Source organism: Lactuca virosa, chromosome 1 (genome assembly GCF_052849685.1).
Source record: "Lactuca virosa cultivar CGN04683 chromosome 1, Lactuca_virosa_CGN04683_v6, whole genome shotgun sequence".
NCBI lineage: Eukaryota > Viridiplantae > Streptophyta > Magnoliopsida > Asterales > Asteraceae > Lactuca > Lactuca virosa.
In genome coordinates, this window is record NC_136426.1 from 215,458,529 (window position 1) to 215,480,421 (window position 21,893).

At 38.0% G+C, this 21,893-nt stretch overlaps 1 protein-coding gene across 1 annotated transcript; it reads left to right on the forward strand.

The window, feature by feature from the left end:
* Positions 1–4,659: 4,659 nt before the first annotated feature.
* On the forward strand, positions 4,660–10,720 carry LOC145127308 (uncharacterized). The gene is made up of 4 exons (XM_079062527.1): positions 4,660–4,791; positions 5,981–6,076; positions 6,155–6,428; positions 10,269–10,720. The coding sequence occupies exons 1-4, from the start codon at positions 4,660–4,662 to the stop codon at positions 10,718–10,720; spliced, it is 954 nt and encodes a 317-aa protein (XP_078918653.1).
* Positions 10,721–21,893: the final 11,173 nt, after the last annotated feature.

Consider the following 21,893-nt stretch of genomic DNA (forward strand, 5'->3'; position numbering starts at 1 on the left):
GTAGAGCCCATTATCTAACTCTGTTAAGTTCTATTCTGAGATCCTCATTACATGATGTGACTGGGTCACATGTTGATGTTTTAAGAATCAAAGAATAGAGAGAAATCTTAAAGGAAGTATATGCTGATTCTGATCGCGAAGGTGGATTTCGATCGCATCAGAATTTTGAGCAGTTGCTTAAGAAGTCATGATATATTGCTAAGGAATAGATAACAACAATTTTCCATGTGGATTGTAAGGATAAGTTTTTCCGCAAAGTTTTAAAATAAAAGAAAATTGTTTAATTTTATTTATTTGAAGTATCGTTACAATGGCATTTGTGGAAAATTGTTGCTTATATGATTCCACTGACAAAAATATTGGAAAATGAATTTGATTCTTTCATTTGTGGTAGTGTCTAAATTTACCAAATCAGGAAAGTTCCTCATCACCCAAGTTTCAATTGGACCGAAACTTGGAATCATGCAAGTTGAATAGTATGATGAATGAGAACTTTCAAACATTGGAAAATCAAGACTAATTACTTGTTCACATGGATGTGTGAGTCAAGTGAAGGACTAAAGGGATCGAGTACACATTCTTGTGCACTGGTCATGTCCACCACAAAGCTCGTTAAGACTATTTGATTTACTAAAGTTTAGTAAATATGGTTATACTTACAAGTTTAAGTATAATTCTAAAACATTGGAAAAGTCTCAATGTATGGCAGAACGAATGGGAAGAATCAAATTAGGCAGAAAGATAAAAGTTTCTCAAATATGAAAAGATGCGAGAGTACTTTAGTATCATGTTTGTGATCATCTTAATGATTTAGAAATCATATCACATTTAGTCCTCTAAAGGTCATCTTAGTGCATTCTTATGACTAAGAAGAGGAGTCATGAATTGTTGAAATGGTTAGATCAGGAAGATGAGTCATACTTCGTTCCAAAAAAATTCTTAGAGTCATACTCCAAGATTGTAACTTGAGTGACATATCTTAAAGAAAGGTTTAAAACACTTGTCAAATGTAAGAGTAAAAGTGTCCTACTCTTGTACATTTGAAATTGGTAAGTTGTGATGTTTTGGATAAAACAAAGACCAACTAAGGCCAATTGTGTGAAGTGTTTGTCTTGATAAAGAATCCGCACTATATCTTGAATATTTGGCAAGATAGTCTTATATGTCAAGAGGATAGTGGGAGTCTTAAAGATCCTAAAAAGAATTTCAAGAACTAATCAAGAATAAAACCTGAGGTTCTTCACTAGCACACGACTTGAGGTTTATAACCTATCGTGTTGACATATTCTGTGCCCATTCCAGTTAAAGTTGGCTTTGCATAGGAGTTCTGAAAGTTCTCAATTGGTTGCATAACAACTTGGAAGCAATGGCAGGCCCTGTACTGCCAGGTGGCAAGAAGTTAAGATTGCATAAGTTCAGTCCATATGAGTTTGGATTTGTCATTATCCTTGTCTTGTGACTATGGTTTTGACGATTCACATGGATAAGAACACATACACCATAAAATCTAAGGGTCATAAGGTTTCTCTCCGATTCATGAAAATGATGGTGAGGAAACACTTCCACCAAGTAGATTTGAAGCAGTTGTCAAAAGGTCTAAACAATTGAGACTATGATTACGGCATCCCTTTTCATAGTTCTGAAATTGTTTAGACACACATGCATGCTATCTAAGGAAATGTGTATGATTTTGATAAAGTTTTATCAAAGCATCTCGTATCAGAAATCTGAACTTTGGTAAGAAAGTCAATAAAGTATTGATTTCTAGAAGTCCAACTTATTTCTTAGTACATGTCAAAGCTAGTGGGAGCATAAGTGTTATGCTAATAATCATCATGTTAGTGGGAGCATGATAATTATTGTTAGTGTTGCAAGTTAGCAATGCTAATTATAGAAAACAAAAGTTTCAATTCGGGAGGCTGCAGGGATTGAAAAAGTTGTTTTGCTATAATTAAGGGAGAGGATATACTTCATTTCAGTTCTAAAGGCTTAGATTGAGACCTTAATCATCTTTAGTCAAGAATATATATATGAATTTCATGTTGGATTGGTTCAACTTAAGGAAATTCTGTATATTGCGTTCTCAAAATTCGATTATGATTACGACATCCCTCTTCATAGTCAAATTTTGAAAACATGGCAAATAAAAATATTGTAGCAAAAGACTGGTCTAGAATCATGTCTTTATGTGAGACATCATGAATCGTGTACCATTTGCTTTGGGTACAGGATCGATTGCATGTGCTATAATATTTTTCATTTCTAAATTTTTCCACATGCCCAGAGGCATTAAGAAGGGAAAAGGTCTAGAATTGGATATGACTAAAATGATTAAGCAATTGTCGAGGACAATCTGAGGTTTACCAAAGATTGGTTGCTCAGGGATAGTTGGAAGTATAGTGCTAATTTTGGAAGGACCATATTGACATATTCTGAAAAGAGGCATCTCTTATTCAGAAGTGATAGTCAAAATGAGAATATGGAGTTGTCTCCATAGGTGGAAGTTATCTGTGTAAGATTAGAAAACTTAATGCAAGAAGCATGTCCAAAGCAATGTACTTTGAATATGAGACTTAGTTTCCATGGAGTTGATCTCCATTGGAATACCTTATAATGACTGTTGACAAGTCTTTGTGACTTTGTACACATTCATTACAGGAGGGTCAGTGCATATAAGTTTAAAATCTAAACAGATTTCGATAAATGATAGGAATTTGAAATTCTCACATTTTTCGATAAGGATTTGGGAGTGTGAAATTAGAATCATTGAAATTATGTTCCATTGGTTTATTTCACAAAGTAAGGATCATAGACAAACATAGAGTGCATACTTGGTGTATGGAAAAGCTATTGTTTAAGAAAAACATAGTGTACATGCTTGGAGCATGGGACAACTAGTGTTTTTAATTCAAGTATAAAGGTGATAAAACCGAAACAATCAATAATGAGTAATCAGTATGATGATAAATAAAAGTGTTTATTTATATTCATAGGGTTTGATACCATATTTGATTCATTTATTCTTGTGTTTCACTTTGCATGTTTTGACTTCCAGAATAACTAAGTCGCTCTTCCTGAATGATTAAGTTATTCAAACCATCCACATTCGGTCATATGTTGGAAGTAGATATGAATCAAGACTGTCATGAGTTGGTTTGTAGAGGTCCAAGTTGGTGGACAAAGTGGTGCTACAACACTCATGAGTGCTCATAAGTTCTGAGTATTGGATTCAACCCGCGCTCATTTGAATCACTTCATGGATTTTATCACGAGTGATCATGAGACGATAATATCTTATATTCTTCAAACCTAGAGATATGAGTTGTTACTATGAGTTGGTTATACATTGATTGCACGAAAACGCATTTGGTAACTCGATGTTATAAAACGTGCCTTTGTGTATGATTCAACAAGTAGTAGAACAAGCCATATGAGTCGAAGTTTATCCATTCCTTTTACCTTCGGGATAAAAGCGATATCTGTGGGCCCCTCGATGATTTAGCGATGACACATGTGAGTGCTTGGCCAAGCCAGGACTGATTTGATTTATTCAATCAGTCAGTCATCATAAATCGAAAATCGGGAAACAACAAATGGACAGAGAGAATGATTATAATCCATGTCTCAGTCCATATGATATCTAGAATGGAGGAACATATGATCCCTTATCTAATGGACGCGTCATTGATTTGTTCAGAGTTCGACAGCGGCTTTAAAAGCTACGATTGCTAGTCGGGTTATGAAGTCGTACTTGCAATAATAGTTTTAGACTTATCCAAGTGGGAGACTGTTGGATTAGATGTCTAAGCCCATAACTATTATTGGTATGTACTTGACCCGAGAGTAGCATGGTCCATTTGGGTTGCATATAATCAGGACAATTTGTTAGGATGGACTTTTGAGAGAAGGTTATTTATGGTTTATTAATATATTATAAGTTATAATATATTAATATGAAATCATATATTTTAATTAGTATCGATCAAGAATTAATTTGGAATTAATTTAGTGATCAAAAGAGACTAATTAAATCTATGGGGACTAATTATGATAATTAGTTATATTTATATGTGTTGGGCTTATGATCCATGTAGGACCAAGTTTATGTATGGATACATAAAGAGTTGGGCCACATGAACCATGGATCATAAAACCCATGGGTATGGATTATGGGTTATACCCATGACCCTTGGAATCCTACATATAAACAGGTTACTCCATAGCCAAAATCACCACTTCTTTTCTTAGAGAAATATGGAGGTGTTTTGGTGCATGGAATTCTCTCTCAAGAGCCACCTTTGTCCTAGGTGTGTTGTGATTCCATTTGAGGCATTTCATACTATTGGTGCTAAGCTCTTAAGGCCAAATACATCAAGACTTCAAGCCACATAAAAGGTATGTTTCCCTAACTAGTATATTATATGGTTTATGTCAAATGCATGCTAGTTATAGGTTTAATGTCTTGGAAACCATTTGCATGTGTAATAGAGAAAACATAGATCCAAGGTATTTAGGGTTGTATGTGCACCATAGGATGTTGTAGTATACTAAAACCCAACAGTACCCTGTGGAAAAAAGAAACGAAACGTTTTGTATGCCCTATGTGGAGTTTACGCCAACTAGTCCTAGTTTTATTGGGAGCAACTATATTAGAAAGAAATGCCCCAGACACAGCTTGAGATCCACAATCTGAAAAGAAAAATTGAAGGGATAGATGAGCATAGGTTAAGGCTCATACAAGAAAACGAAATACGTGTTAAGGCTGCTGAGAAAAGTAAGCAAGATACGAAGGTTAGAAAAGGAAGTAATAGAGCTAAGGAAGCCCACTATCACCAAGTTCTGGGAAGGATCCGTGGCTCGGGCAAAGCGAGCCAAGGCCGCGACATATGGATTCCTAGATAGGGTGGTTGGAAGAGACCCACCTCAGGTCGAGGTGCTGGTCATCCAAAGTGGTCCTAACGGTCGAAAAGCTAAGAAGATAAGGAAGTACTTGAAGGAGGGAAAGAAAGTCCTGATATATGATGATATTGTGTTTAAAAAAGTAGAAAGAGGGAGTTTGATATGTTTTTTTTATTTCTCTTGGTTGTTGGCTTAAGTTGTTTGATGTGAACAAAACATATGTCTCTTTTTGAAATTTTGATAATTTGAAATAAAATTTTTGTTTGATATACTTATTGTGTCATAAACATAAATATGTACTTAATATGTCTTCACGAATATCTCGGAGGTTCACTAGGGTCACCCCGTAGGAAGAACGCATCCCAATTGGAGCTTATGTCAGAGCACCAGGAGATGTACCGGAAACCCCACTGATCCCAAATGCTAGTCGTGGATGGGGCCAAGGAAGAGGAGGAGGCAGAGGCAGAGGAAGAGGCCGAGGAGCTGTTACAAGACCGATACCTGCACAATCGACCCATGACAGCTCTGGATCCCACCGTGGTCGAGGTTGAGGTCGCGGAAGGGGTTGTGCGGAAAGCATAGTCACTAGAGAAGAGTTGGTTGATGAGATTGCTCGGGAGATTCGAGCCACCTTGTTAGATGCAGTTGCTCAGACACAAGAAGCAATAATGGGTGAGTATGAAGATACCTTGGATGGAGGTGAAGAAGACTATGAGTACAATACACCAAATATAAATCATTAACCAAGTATTGCACAACCCTGAAGGCATCATGACAACAACGACCGACGAGGTTGTAGTTACAAGACGTTCATGAATTGTAAGCCACATGTATTTAACGGAGAAATTGATCTCGTTTTGTCGTTAACATGGATCATGGAGATTGAGGGAACATCTGATACTAGCAAATGTGTGGCTGAGGACATGGTGTTTTATGCTGCGACAATGTTAAAAGGGTAGGCAATACATTGGTGGGGCATGGTGAAGGAAGTTAGGGGGCGTGAGGCGGCCAAGAAGATGTCATGGGATGAGTTTCTCAGAATCTTTAAAGAAAAGTTTTCCCTCGAACAACGGTTAAACAGTTGGAGGAAGAATTCTTGAGGTTGGAGCAAGGGAATATGACTATGAGAGAGTACACCACTAAGTTCATGGAGAAAGCTAGGTTTGCTGAATTTTACGTATCTACAAAAGAAAGAAGGGTGGAACGCTATCTTTAGGGATTGACAACAGGTATTCGTTAATTTGTGCAAATTCAGAAACCAAGTACTTTCCAGTCTGTTGTAGACGCTGCAGAAGGCCGCGAACTTAAGAAGAATCGTCAAGGTGAAGACAGGGCTTTGGGGAAAAGAAAATGGGATGGTACAAATAATGATTCCAAGAAAAGCAAGACTTCAGGTCAAGAGCGTAAGGTTGATCAAGGTTCTGGTGTAAAGCAATGTTCGAAATGCAACCGTTATCATAATGGGGAGTGTAACATGAATCAGAAAGTTTGCTACAAGTGTGGAAAGCCAGGGCACATAGCTACAGAATGTATGTAAGACAGGAAGGGTATGTTACAGGTGTGGTTCCCCTAACCACATCAAGTCGGAATCTCCCCAGAATAAAGGTAGCAACAATCAAGGCAGAATAACAGACAATCGGTCGGCGGATAAAAAGGCTGACACTAGTAGACCAAAAGCTTGAGTTTTTCGCCTGACGGCTAAGGAGGCTCAAGAGACCCCGGATGTGGTGAAAGGTACTTTCCTAGTAAACTCAATACATGCTAGGGTATTATTTGATTCTAGTGCAATTAGATCTTTTGTGTCTACTACTTTTGTGTCTACTACTTTTTGCAAATGTCTGTGAGATCCTGTACCACCCGGGCAAGGCTAACGTTGTAGCCGATGCCTTGAGCCGTAGGGCGGAGAATGCCCTGATACGAGATATTTGTATCAGGATGACGGTGATGACTCCGGTATTGGACACCATCCGAGAGGCCCAGGCAGAGGTTGTGAGACCGGAGAACCGCAAAAGAGAGCGGGTGATTGGGCAGGTATCGGAGTTTGTTACCGATAGTCGAGGGCTTATGACCTTTCAGGGTCGGATTTGGGTACCGTTTACGGGCAGGTCACGTACCATCCCGATGGAGGAGGCGCACAGATCGAGGTTCTCAATCCATTCCGGGGCTACTAAGATGTATTTGGACCTGAAAGGAGATTATTGGTGGCCCTGTATGAAGAAGGATGTTGTGTGGTTTGTTGAGAGGTGCTTGACCTGTCGCAGAGTAAAGGCCGAGCACCAGCGTCCGCATGGCAAGTTGCAGCTACTTGAGGTTCCCCAGTGGAAGTAGGAACAAATTTCTATGGATTTCATCACCAAATTGCCGAGGACCGCGAAGGGTGTCGATGCAATCTGGGTGATTGTTGATCGGTTGACGAAGAGCGCTCACTTCCTTGCTATCAGTGAGAGCTCTTCCGCAGAGAGGCTGGCAGAGATGTATGTGAGGGAGGTGGTATCGCGGCATGGAGTACCGATCTCGATTGTTTCGGATCGAGATGTACGTTTCACTTCCAAATTCAGGAAGAAATTCCATGAGGAGTTGGGTACGAAGTTGCATTTCAGCACCGCTTACCACCCGCAGACTGACGGACAGAGTGAGCGGACGATTCAGACGCTCGAGGACATGCTTCGAGCATGTGGGTTGGACTTCGGAGGAAGTTGGGACACGTATTTACCATTGGCTGAGTTTTCCTACAGCAACAGCCACCATTCGAGTATTGGTATGCCTCCCTTCGAGCTCTTATACGGGAGGAGGTGTCGGACTCCCATCTGTTGGGGAGAGGTAGGGCAGCGAGTGATGGGTAGCACTGAGATAGTGCTTAAGACGATTGAGCAGATCCAGCAGGTCAGACAGGGGTTACTGACAGCCCAGAGCCGCCAGAAGAGTTATGCGGATAGACGACGATCCGAGCTCGAGTTCCAGGTTGGAGATTTCGTACTCCTGAAGGTATCTCCTTGGAGAGGAGTGATATGGTTCAGGAAGAGGGGCAAGATGTGACCACGATACATTGGTCCATTTAGGGTGATCGCGAGGGTGGGTAAGGTAGCATACCGCCTGGAGCTACCTGAGGAGTTGAGTCAGATCCATGATGCCTTCCATGTATCCCAATTGAGGAAGTGCATAGCCGATGAGACGGCGGTTATACCGTTAGAGGATAATCAGGTGGACGCGGGTTTGAATTACATTGAGAGGCCGATCGCGATCTTGGATTGAAAGGTCAAGGTTCTGAGGAACAAGGAGGTCCCCCTGGTTCAGGTCCAGTGGCAACATCGGAGAGTGTCCGAGCTGACTTGGGAGCCGGAGTCAGAGATGCGGGAGCAGCATCAAGAATTGTTTGCAGAGCGAGACGTCGAGGGCGAAGACTGATTCTAGTGGGGGAGAATTGTAACACCCGGATTTCCAGGTATATTATTTTAATTATTTATTTTTGAGAATCATTGATCTACTCGACGAGTCGGTGCTATAACTCGTCGAGTAGAAGCGGGGTGGCCACGTAAGTTTAATGAACTACTCGACGAGTCCAAGAGTAGACTCGCCGAGTAGGCACTGTGGGTGAAAACCTTAAATCCTCGGGCTTGTGCCCTATTTAAGGAACCTTATGGCCCTCATTTGCGGCTACCAGTCCAGAGAAAGAAACCCTAGTGAGCTTGAGCATGTGGTGTGAGGAGAAGGGCTATTTTAATCTTTTTTAGTGTGGTTTTTGCAAAGAAGAAGGAGATACCAACAAAAGAAGGTCAACTGGGGTTGCTATTTTGTGGTTTCAAGCAAGGAAACTCCATCTTTGAGGTATTAAATCGAACCCTTCTTATGTTTTGTTGTAGAACCCTTGAATCTAGGGTTTTCTCTATCCTTTATTGGCTTGGATTTGATGCTTATGATGTCCCTTTAAGTGTTAAACTCTGGACCTGGACCTTGAGAGGTCCAGAGAGCCCTAACCTCCCTGCTTTATGCTACTCCATTAGAGATATGAACCTAGGTTGCCATTTTAGAACCTATTTCACCAAAAGAAGCCCTATGTTGATTGCATGAGTATAAAGGTTGAACCTTTACGTGATTATTGTGCATGGGAAGGTCAGATCTGTAGGTTAGAGAAACAGATCTGACCTCAGAAGGTCGTTTGAGCATTCTCATGGAAGAAACTCGTCGAGTCCATGAGCGGACTCGACGAGTCGAGTCGGGTTGCCCCGCGATTTGTGTTCATGGGTTACCCGTCGGAGAAAGGTTGACTCAACGAATCGAGTGAGGCCTTGAAGGATTCAGAGGACACGCATGGACTCGCCGAGTCACCTGAGTGCACTCGACGAGTCTGGTCAAAGTTTGACCGTTGACCGGGGTTGACTTTTAGGGTTTTGGTCAAACTGGTTCAAGAAAGGACAGGGAGGGGTAGAATGGTCTTCTACCCATTCTTTAGGAATAAGGACAAGAGTAAGTATTGATTAGAGATGTTATTATATTGATAGGAGGAGGCTAGATCGGGTTATCGGGCAAGAGAGATTATCCGACATCGTACGAGGTGAGTCTTCTCACTATACTTTACCTGGAATGGTAACTATTAGTGACCGAAAGGTCTTATGTTTATGAGTTATGAAATGTGTGACCGGAAGGTCTTATGTGCTAGGACGAGTACGTGATATATGTTCCTATGTGATATGTATATGTTATGTATATTATGAGTAGCATGGTATGGACCGAAAGGTCAGTGTGATATGGACCGGAAGGTCAACATGGTATGGACCGGAAGGTCGATAGTGTATGGACCGGAAGGTCAACGTGGTATGGACCGAAAGGTCGACAGACTAGGACCGGAAGGTCTACTCCAAGAATGGGATCGAAGGCCCTTGAGACACATTGACCGGAAGGTCTAGTAGAGTTATAGCCTCGAGTGGCTAGTTGTATGTGCATGGTATTTTGGGGAACTCACTAAGCATTTATCCTTACCGTTTGTGTGATATGTGTTTCAGGTACCAGCGAGGATCGCGGGAAGGCGCCGACATGATCTGTACACATTGATGAAGTTTTATGTATTTGAGATCTTAGGATTTTTTATTTGGATGACATGTGTTACAATGGGTTTTTGATATTTCTTATGAATGAAGTTATGTTTTAAAAATGAAAAATTGTTTTGGAAATTTACGTTGTTACAGTTCTGGAGTAAAGCAATGTCCGAAATGCAACCGTTATCATAATGGGGAGTGTAATATGAATCAGAAAGTTAGCTACAAGTGTGGAAAGCCAAGGCACATAGCTACAGAATGTATGTAAGACAGGAAGGGTATGTTACAGGTGTGGTTCCCCTAACCACATCAAGTCGGAATCTCCCTAGAATAAAGGTAGCAACAATCAAGGCAGAATAACAGACAATCGGTCGGCGGATAAAAAGGCTGACACTAGTAGACCAAAAGCTAGAGTTTTTTGCCTGACGGATCAGGAGGCTCAGGAGACCCCGGATGTGGTGAAAGGTACTTTCCTAGTAAACTCAATACATGCTAGGGTATTATTTGATTCTAGTGCAAATAGATCTTTTGTGTCTACTACTTTTTGCAAATGTCTGGGTAGAAATGTAAAGACTCTAGAAAATGCCTTAGAAATTGAAACTGTCGACGATCATTGGGTAGTAGTAAGGGAGGAATATGATGATTGCTCTATCGAAATAGAAGGTTACATAGTACCGTTAAAATTGTTACCTATAGCCCTAGGTGAATTTGACGTTGTTATAGGGATGGATTGGTTGTCGGAAAATCAAGCGATCATAGATTGTGAAAATAGGATTGTTCAAGTTTGAGTTCCAGGAAAAGTAAAAGTAAAGATTTATAGCGACCGACGAGTTAAGGACCCTGTTTTGATATCAGTGGCTAAGGCAACTCGTTATCTAAAGAAAGGGTGTCAAAGTTATTGGGCATATGTTTTCAATGCCAAGCAGGAAAAGCCTTAAGTAGCACATATACTAGTTCTATGCAAGTTCCAAGATGTGTTCCCTGATGACCTAACTAACTTGCCACCGGATAGGTAAGTGGAGTTTCGAAGCGATCTTACCCTAGGAGTAGCACCGATAACTCATGCGCCCTATCGGTTAGCACCAACAGAAATGAAGGAGTTGATGGCTCGGTTACAAGATCTGCTCAACAAGGGTTTTATTCGGCCCAGTACCTCACTGTGGGGTGCACCAATACTGTTCGTCAAGAAGAAGGATGGGACAATGCGAATGTGCATTGACTACAAGGAGTTAAATAAGGTGACTATAAAGAACCGGTATCCGTTACCGAGAATTGATGATCTATTTGATCAGCTTTAGGGGCGAGTTACTTGTAAAAGATCGATTTGCGGTCGGGGTATCACCAATTGAAAGTCAGGGAAGATGATGAGACAAAGAGAACCTTTCGAACTAGGTATGGTCATTGCAAATTCCTAGTAATTCCATTTGGTTTAACCAATGTACCAGCTGCATTCATGGATCTGATGAACCAGGTGTGCAAGCCATACCTAGACAACTTTGTAATTGTATTTATCCATGAAATCTTGATATACTATAAAAGTAAAGCAAACCATGAGTAACATCTACGGCTAACACTTAGCTTATTGAGAAAAAAAATTATTTGCCAAATTTTCAAAGTGCGAGTTTTGGTTTCGAGAAGTCAATTTTTTGGGACATGTTGTAAACTAACATGGTATCAAGGTGACCCAGCAAAGATTGAGGCTATCGAAAAATGGGAGCCACCAAGAACCCCATCAGAAGTTCGAAGATTTCTTGGGTTGGTCGGATACTATCAAAGGTTTATACAAGGCTTCTCGCGCATAGATGCACCGCTAACTACCCTGACAAGGAAAAATGTAAAGTTCGAATGGAAGCCAGAAAAGGATGATGCCTTTAACCTCTTAAAGGAAAAGATTAGCAATACACCAGTATTATCACTACCAGAAGGTAATGATGGCTTTGTTATTTATAGTGATGCATCCAAGTTAGGCTTAGGGTGTGTTTTGATGCAAAACGGTAAGGTGATTGCTTATGCCCCATGACAGTTGAAGGTTCACGAGCGTAAATACCCAACACATGATATGGAGTTGGCCGCAGTAGTGTTCGCTTTAAAGATTTGGAGACACTATTTGTATGGGACAAGGTGTCAGATCTTCACTGATCACAAGAGTCTGAAATACTTGTTTGGTCAAAAAGATTTGAACATGAGACAACAATGGTGGATGAAGCTATTAGAAGATTACGATTGTGAGATATTGTACCATCCAGGGAAGGCAAATGTTGTAGCTGATGCACTAAGTCGCAAGGAAAGAAGAGAACCACCTAAGATTCGGATGATGAAGATTATTGCAACCACCAACTTACTGGATGATTTGAGAAAGAGTCAGGAGGAGGCCTCAAAGGAAGAGAAGTGGAAAAGTGAAAGAGTGGTGGGTGTAATACATTCATTGGAAAAGGATAGTCGTGGGTTCAAGTGCTTCCAGGGAAGGGTTTGGGTACCACGAGTGGGTGATGTGTGTAAATTATTTCTCAAGGAGGTGCACATGTTGAAGTACTCTATCCATCCGGGAACAAACAAGATGTATCAGGACATACAAAAATCTTACTGGTGGCTAGGGATGAAAAAGGATATAACCTATTTTGCTGAAAGGTGTTTGACGTGATTGAAGGTGAAGGCTGAGCACCAAAGGCTTTCGGTAACTTAGTCACAAAATGGACTTTGTGACTAAGTTACCGAAAGGTTATGACGCGATTTGGGTAGTCGTTGATAGATTAACCAAATCGGCACACTTCCTTCCGATTAAGGAGAAGTACCCATTGGAAAGGTTAGATAAGTTGTACGTTGAAGAGATAGTGAAACTACATGGAGTTCCATTGTCTATTATTTTGGATCCGGATAGTCGCTTTACATCGACATTTTGGGGTTGCTTCCAACGAGAAATGGGTACTCGAGTATAAAAGTCGCACTATATGAGGCTCTATATGGCAGGAAGTGTAGAACTCCATTATTTTGGAATGAGGTGGGGGAGAAATAGTTGGTTGGACCTGAACTTGTTCAACAAACTACCGACAAAATACAGGCGATTAGGGATAACATTAAGGTTGCTCTGGATCGACAGAAAATTTATGCAGATACGCGGAGAATGATTCGGAGTTCTTGCAGAGCGGAACCGTGCAGTACCTAACACGAGATATGTCTTCCAAAGAACAAGGCAATTGTTTCCATTTCTTTATTTCTTTTTTATCGGAATTTTTTTATTTTTTCATCTGATTTAGTCATTTTTATGTTGCCAATAGTGTATCAGGTTGGTGATAAAGTTATGTTAAAAGTGTCCCCATGGAAGGGTGTTGTGCGTTTTGGTAAGCGAGGGAAGTTAAGTCCCCGCTATGTTGCACCCATCATAAGAAAGGAATGGATTGGAGAGGTAGCCTATCGATTGGAGCTACCAAGTGAAATGCATGACATTCATAGCACGTTCCATGTCTCTAATCTAAAGAAGTGTCTAGCGGATTGCGCCATGGAAGTGTCACTTCAAGAAATTAAGGTTGATGAGAAGCTACGTTATACGGATGAGCCTGTCGCAATTATAGATCGAAAGGTCAGAAAGTAAAGGAATGTGGAGATACCACTCGTGAAAGTTCAGTGGAAGTATCATAAAGGTTCAGATGCGACATGGGAAATCGATAGAGATATGAAGAGTAAATACCCTCATTTATTTGCTTAACTCAAATTCCGAGGACATAATTTTTCTTAGGGGGGAGTTTGTGATAACCAAATTTAAAATATATAAAGATATATGTAACTAGATTATATCATTATAATAAAATGATTAGTTCAAGGATTAATGGGTTAATTAGTAGAGAATTATGAGTTTTAATGGTAAAAAAACCGTCACCTTCATTGGGGCAGTAAATTTGATCAACTAAAAAGGTTTCATCATTTCGACACTTAGGAAATATAAGTAGCACGAAAAATCGAGTGGAAAGCCCACAAGAATTGTGAGGAACGACTGAGAATCAAGGGAGAAATAGGGTTTGGAGGTTCTTTAATATTTTCGGAGTTTTTTTTTTAAATTAAGGTCGTTTATCCAATTTAAGCTCAAATTGGTTGTTTAAATAGGTTTATACAATTTCTTTACATGTTTTGGTTCAACCTGTTGTCTCCGTTCGACTGAACCTGTAGCAATTTAACAAAAATCTAAAGAGTGTAATTTTGGTATAATAAAACCTAGAATTCGTATTGTTATTGGATTTATTTTCGAAAATTGTGACAGGAATATGTTAGTAAGAATTGGAGAGGGTTAATAGTGATTTTATATATTTTATTAGGTGAAAATTTGAAGCTTTTTTATATTCATCAATTGCAGAAAATGAAATTTCGGGTGAAAGAGAAAATATGTTCGGGTCTGGTGTATACATGGATTAAGCGTCCTTTTAAAAAAAAGATTATTAATATAATATTTTATCTTCTTAAAAGTGATTAGAAGTGAACGGCGGTAGTCGAGGCCACTGTGCACTTTTCATGTTACCTGCTTTCATTTTCATTTCAATTCAAGAAGTATCGTTTCTCTTTTCAAGTATTTAGAAAATACAAGAGTAGCCTCTGAACTTTTAGGATTTTTTATTTTAAACTATGAGAAAGGAAATCGAAATATTCAAATATAGCCCCCTACATTTTTATAACTTGCTGATCTATTAACTAACATAGTTGAATATATTTCACTTTTAGCCATACATCCTTATATTTTATTGATGGAAATATTTATGGTTTTACAAAATAAGCGTAATAAGTTTTAACATTGAGTTTTAGTAATTATTTCAGAATGTTATTTCTTAAGGAAATATTACATTATCTAGTAATCTACTAGAAAAAGCTTGTTATTAAAATCGTAATCAACATATGTAATTATTATTAGCTGGTTGAATGAGACATACATGTAGTGGAACCAAAATGATCATATATGATGTTTTCTAGGATTGAGGCCTTAGAAAATTATATTGGTTAAATGTAGGGTGTGTGTAGCGTGACAAGCTTTGGTTAAAACCTAACGCCAACAAGGTGAGTTTCGTGTGAATTTTGTGGTTGCTTGCATGAAAATTTGATTCTAATTTATTTGAAATTACATGTCACCGTTGTTATTGCTATGAATATTTATGTGAATTTTATGAACTGTTTCATGTAAAAGGGTAAAAATGGTGGGTGACATATATATATAAGGAACGGGTGTATTAACTACACGATCTTATTATTAGTCGTCGTACATGGTGTCAGTATGTGGCGGAGAGCTTGCGCTCTGATTAATTAGTCGTAAGCAAATTTGCTGTGCTCGGCGGAGGGACTTTTTCCCTGGAAAATGACAGTAGTTCCCTAATGTGTCACCAAGGGTGGAAAGAAGTGAAAAGAATTATATTTGATAAATTGTTGCATTTGTTTTTATTTTATTGACATCAATATGCATGAAAACCACTAACTCACTAGGCCCTAGGCTTACCCATCAGAATCTTTAAATGCACGCAACCGAGTAAATAATGTAGCAAGTGGCAGCAAGAATAGAAAGGATAAAGTTCAGACTTGAAGAAGGTGACAAGTTTTCAGGAAGACGTAGTGCACCAAGTGTTTACTTAAATTTCTATTTGCTTTCGCTATTATTATTAATAATGACATAAGTATTTGAATTTTCGAATTTTAGATATTTTGAGACCATGTTAAGTTAATATTGGTATTTGAAATTTGGGGCGTTACATTAATACAATTTTTTTTTCTTTTTGTAACATTTGGATTAATCTTTTCTTGAATATTTGGGGATGTGATTTCCATTATGGACCTGCAAATTACTATATTCGACTTCAAAAGTCCAATTGTATACCACTCTTTGGAAAAAAAATTATCAAAGAACATAAATCTAAGCATTTCAAGGTTTTAAATTTCAATTGCAGTGAAATTAGGAATCAAAATCAAAGCTTAGCAATCAAAATCAAAATGGAAAGTTTCAATGGTAAAACATGTACATGTTGCTAATATAAGATTTTCATAGTTAGAGAGTGTAGAAATACTATCAGTTTCTAAGAGTAATCAAACCATAAGAATAATCAAATAATAATCTGAATGGGCAGAAACTCCAAAAATTGCCTTAAAAGGATCCGCCACTTAGCCTCCAACATAAACTGTTTTATCATATCCTTAATAAAAAATGATGTTAAAAAATTAGAAGTTATATTAATATTGTCAAGTTTAAATTCTCACCTTCATAATGTATCAAGATTGCATTCGGTTTGGCACGCATTTCTTGTTGTTCAAAAAAGTTCAAGATCAAGCGAAAGGGTAATGAACCTTGCTAACTTTTAAACTACATTCCAAAAGAAATAATAAATTTCAACCCACGTGTAACTATATTATCAGAGCTGAAGGCATTTCCCTTACTAACAGTTCCATCGACAAATTGTCTCTTAACATTTTCACTTTAGAACTATTCCTCATATGTCATTCGTAAAGCACGACTTCATCTTTTCACATTACATTCATAACCCTAGAAAAAGGTTAGGAATTTGAGAAATGTAAATTCGATTTTGCGTAGGGATTCATAAAGTGAAACAATAAGTATGCTGATTGCCAAGTAACAAAACGTATGATTACAAATTAAATGAACAATATGCGAAGTATACAACCTATAAATACTAAAGAATCTATTTTTATCATATTAGAAATAATCTTACCTTGATTTTACCAAAAAAAAAGAGAAGAAACGATTTTTACACAATTCTATAAACTATGTGAAATCAGAACAACTACCCGTAATTTATAGACTTAAAAGATCGGATTTTTCCATGTTAGGAGTATTCTTATTGCAAAAAAAGAAGCGATTTTAACACACTTCAGAATTGACATAAAAGGTGCAAGTACTCATACCGATAAAGACTTAAAAGTCAGATTTTTCCATGTTAGGAATATTCTAACATCCTTCAAAAAAAGGGAAGGATTTCTAAAGTATAATTCAAAAGATTATGATTGAAATTTGTTAGTACCCAAACCTTATAACTACTTTAAAGATCGTATATTTACATGTTAGGAAAACTCCAACCTTCTTTCACAGAAAGAGAAACAATTTCTAAAACATAGTTCAGAAACTTACGTGAAATCTGTATGTACCCAGAACTTATAAAGGCTCTAACATGAAAGCTTTCAATATTAAGATTTATCTTACCTTTTCAGGATCTTTAATGGAGCCCTGGCCTCTAATGAAGACACGACATAGAGTTGAGGCTTCAACCCGCTTAAATGAATTTTTTCTAGGACCTAGAATCCTCTGAACGAAGTTAAACAGTTGATATTTACAAAGAAAAAAAAAACATCATTAAGACTTTCCATTTTTGTCACGATATGTCATGAAGAATTTCTTTAAACACAAATAGCATACATTCGAGCAGCTGTTAATGGGTATATTCAAACGCAAGATCTTCTTTGTAATGAATGAACATGGGCTTGCTGGTGCAGAATTCCAGTGAAGGAGGGAATAAATTAGTGGCAGTTGAAAAAAGTTTGATCGAAATATTTTACCAGACTTCATTGAGGACTTTCATCGAACACATTAAATGCATATAGTGTTCCAATTTTGTAGTTGGACCTCCAATTTAACATTCTCCTTTTGCTTAGAGGCATTATTCTTAGTGAGAATTTGTTGGACCTCCTCAACAGGAAATCTTTAGTCCCTAGTGAATGAGTCTAAACTGACCATGAGCTTCGTTTTCTTGTTGGGAGGAGCAGAGGAACCTTCACCATCAGCATTATGAACTCCCCCTGTGGAGGTGGTCTTCCTTTTTCTTATGATGAGTTTATCATCATCATACTCAACATTACTATCAGCACCTTAAGGAATCTCCCCCTCATGAGTAGCTTTTTGATAAATGATGTTAAGAGGCACAACTCGTGAAACGAAGTCCATATCCAGAAAGCCTCATCATCCTTAGTGTCAGGATTATCATCATCATCAGAAGAATGTTCAACATATACCACTATTTGTTTATCCTTCTCCCCTTTTTTGGCATCATCAGCATGTTTCGGAGACGTTGGAGGAGTGCTAAGAGGGAGAGAAGGAATTGGGGGAGGATGATTTGAATGTGGAAGAGGTTAAAATGAAGACTGGGGAGGTGTTGGTGGAGGTGGTTGATCATCATGATGAAAGCTAGAGGGATAATCAACAATATCTTTAGTGTCATCAACCATGAACACGATTCATTTTATATGAGCCACATCTGCCTCAAGATTGCACATACGTTGTCCTAATGACTCAGCCAAGTTGACCAACAGTGTATGCTTCGCAAGCACCGTTGATTGAAAATCAGGTGAACTTGACTCCCCCTGAAAGGTAACAGTAGATTGAGGAGGTGAATATTGGGGAAAAATAGTATCAGCATGAGGAGGGAATGACTGTGGAGGAGTGACACCATGCTATGAAGTGAGAGATGACAACCAAACTGATGAACACGCTTGAAAAGGAGTTGATCCATGCAGCTGTATGATAGGTTCAGGTGAAGGAGAGGTAGATGGATAATAGAAACGAATGTGTTTATTTTGTCTTCGAGGAGATACCTTATCTGAAATTGGAGTGTCAGATAAGTGACCTTCAACTTCATATTCATTCTCTCGAAGTGCAAAATGAGCAGGTGTATGAGCAATAATATATGTTTCTTGAACGAGTATATGAACCACTTCAGTATTTGCACTATTGTAAGGATAAGAGCAACTTGAGTAACTGGAGGATTTGTTGGTATCTTCTTCTTCATCTTCCTCCTAGCTGGAAGAATTGTTGGATTTTTCATCCTGAATTTCCTCATCTTCTACATCCTAATAATTATATGGATGCTCTGTACAAAGAAGCATCCACTAAAAAAATAAAATATTTCCATTTTCAGGGCCTACAATGATTATTTTAGAGGAAAGAATCAGAGCTGGTAGATGCCCCATGATTGATGTTACAACCAATTCCAACGTGATACAAAAAAAAGAGCAATCCAGCGTTGATATGGGACGTAAGTTGAATGCTTATTTCCGCTGATACACTCCACTATCCGATTGAAGAATAATTTAGCAAAATCTAGGTTCTTGTCACAAACAATGGCATATAGGATTCTAAACTCAAACAAATTCAACTGGTTTAAGCTGCCAATTGTGTGCCCAAGACATTTCCCTAGGACCCCTGTAACATAGTTCGAGCCAACATTAAGGTAATGTCGATGAACATATTTTCTAGGGTGTTGTTTAACCTGAAGAGATAGAGCATATGCAATTCATGAAAAAATTGATTTGCATCCGGCTTCCGAAAGAGTCTCGTCATATGTGTCTGGACGAGGGAGACGAAGAACTTGACATATTAGCATAGGAGATATTTCGACCCCAGAATGACCATCTCCGATAGTTCCGGAGATTGTTTGAGAAACTGCTTCAAAAGTACATGAGTAATAGAACTCACATACTTTCTTTGGGAAGAAGGTTTTTGGAATGTCACTTAGAGCATAGAGAAAAGTCAACACTTCAAAGATTCAACGAAGTCTTCGAAGCCTGAAATTTGATATTATGGTGGAATGACATCTATGAAGGCGATGAAAATGGGAGTATTAGGGGTATTCGAAGCCTTTAGAACATCTGCAGTTGGAACAAAAGCGAAAAGAACTCAAGCCGTTGACGAATTCTATAAAGAACTTTGAGAGAAAGCAACATAACTTTGAAGAAGATGGAAATGATTGGAGTGGGATTTCAAGAATATTTGCTTGAAAAGGGAAATGGAGTGACCTAGTAGAGAAAAAACTCCTATTAATATTCAAAAAGTTTCATACTTGTCTTATGAAATGCCACCATCAAAACATAAAAGGTACACAAGAAAAATAAAATAAGAGAATTAATCTAACAATGAAGCATTAAAAAAGGAAAACATGGAACTTTTTCAAAAAAGTAATAAAGTCCAGATATAGTGGATCCACTAAATTGAAAGATCATTAACGATTTCCATGTTTCCAAGATATCTACCATGCTACCCTTATCTATAAAAATAATATAACTTAAACATAAACAAACACATTAAATTGCAGATTCAAGCACACAAAAAATATAGAGAGAAATATTCTTAATCTTTCAAGTGTTGCAGATGGATTCCAAGATCCATATTTAGCAAAATCAAAGGAGATCCAACAAGTCACAATCTTTGTAACAAACAATTTAGATGGTTCTAATCTTTGTAACCTTCGAGTTATGAAGGTCAGCAAGAGACGACTTAAAGATACAAGGTGTTGGGAATGGAGAAATGAGAGGCATGGAGCAATGTCTTGACAATGTGTTCTTTAGATCTCAGATGAGGTTTCGTGTAGAAAGAAGAGTGTCTATGGAAATTAGTTGTGCCATACTCACTAGCCTCGTTGGAACAGAAATAGGTTTCAAGAAAAGGCAAGAAGAGCATCCACAACCTATCGTTTACACACAGTTCTTTTATATCATGTGTCAACAGTAAGTTCCTCAATGTTAGTCATCCTAACCATTATCTTCAAACTGAAGGATGCATGCATTGAAGAAAAGATGCAAAGCCAAACTCAATGATAAGTTCCTGCAACAAATGGTGTGCAAGGTTAGGCGAGCTGGTATTTTCTTCTTAAGAAATAAAGATATTTGTCAGCTTCGTTTGTTGAAGATAGATGATCCCGAGACTAAAAGATTATAAGAAGATACATACTAGTGATGAGTAGATATAAGAGATATAGGCAAAAAAAAATGTATACTCCTTTGGTAAAAGCAAAAGTAGATTTTTTTTTGAATTTTTCTTAAAGCAGAAATCTCAAGTTTTTGAAGATATTAAAAGAAACAAATTAAAGTAAAGAAAGCATTAAAAAATTATTGTTTATTAGACAAAAAATAACATGAAACATGAAATGTTATTCTTCCAGATGGAAATAATAATGATAGTGTTCCTTGAATACACAATTTTTCCCTCCTCCTTCAAGAAGAAAACTTTATAGCCGGTGACACACAATTGATGTATTTAGATGAGATTTTTTTGAAGACCATCAACGTAAGACACATTTTTCAGCTCAATTGATTTGCACTTGATATTACCAAAACCTTTTATTACTCCTTTGTTGGTGTCTCTATACGTTACTATAGGGCCATCTTTCTTCACATAATCATCCATGAGAGACTTGAATTCTTTCATATGTTGCAGTCATTTACTGTCAAAGTTCCAGATATTCTCTTGACCCTGCAGTACTAACGCAACAATCTTCAAACAATGACCTATTTTGCAATGGGTCTCTTAGGACGGAAAATGTTATGGCATTCATTAGGAAGACAATTTAGAGAATTTTCCTTCTTGATCAACTTGTTATTTCGAACTATGATGTTGTCAGCAAGTTTGGTATTCTCTTCAAATGTGCTCTTACTAATCTTGTGTGAAGGGTTTCCACAACGATAATATATCCTAATTCTAGTAGTTTTCTTATTAAAACATGATGTTTTATTTCTTGTAAATTTTGGCTTCCAGTGAGGGGAATTCTGGTCCCTTAATTTAAAAACCCTTTCTTTTTTCATGGAACAGATACACTGCACTGTGAAGAAAAACTATCATTACACACTAATGAGTTGGAAGACTCATTAGTTCTAGAAGTGTTTGAAAGACAGTCAATGTCAATTTTACTTACAGTGCATTGAGGAAATTCACTAAGAATTTCATTCAATGAGTGAAATGCACCATTTGAAGTGGGATATTTTTGCAAGGTTTTAGTTGAAGTAAACACATACTCACGAGTTGGAGGTTGTTGTGATGGATCGAGAGCCGACAAGTGAGATTTACATTCAGTGTGTCCGTTTGAGTCAGTAATACAATGTTTTTCAAGATCACAAGCAGCGTCAAAATTTTGTTTAGATTCAATATGTTCCAGTATTTTTACAGCATCATCATTATTGCTACCAAGAATTTTTTCAAACTGATCAGGAATTTGAGCG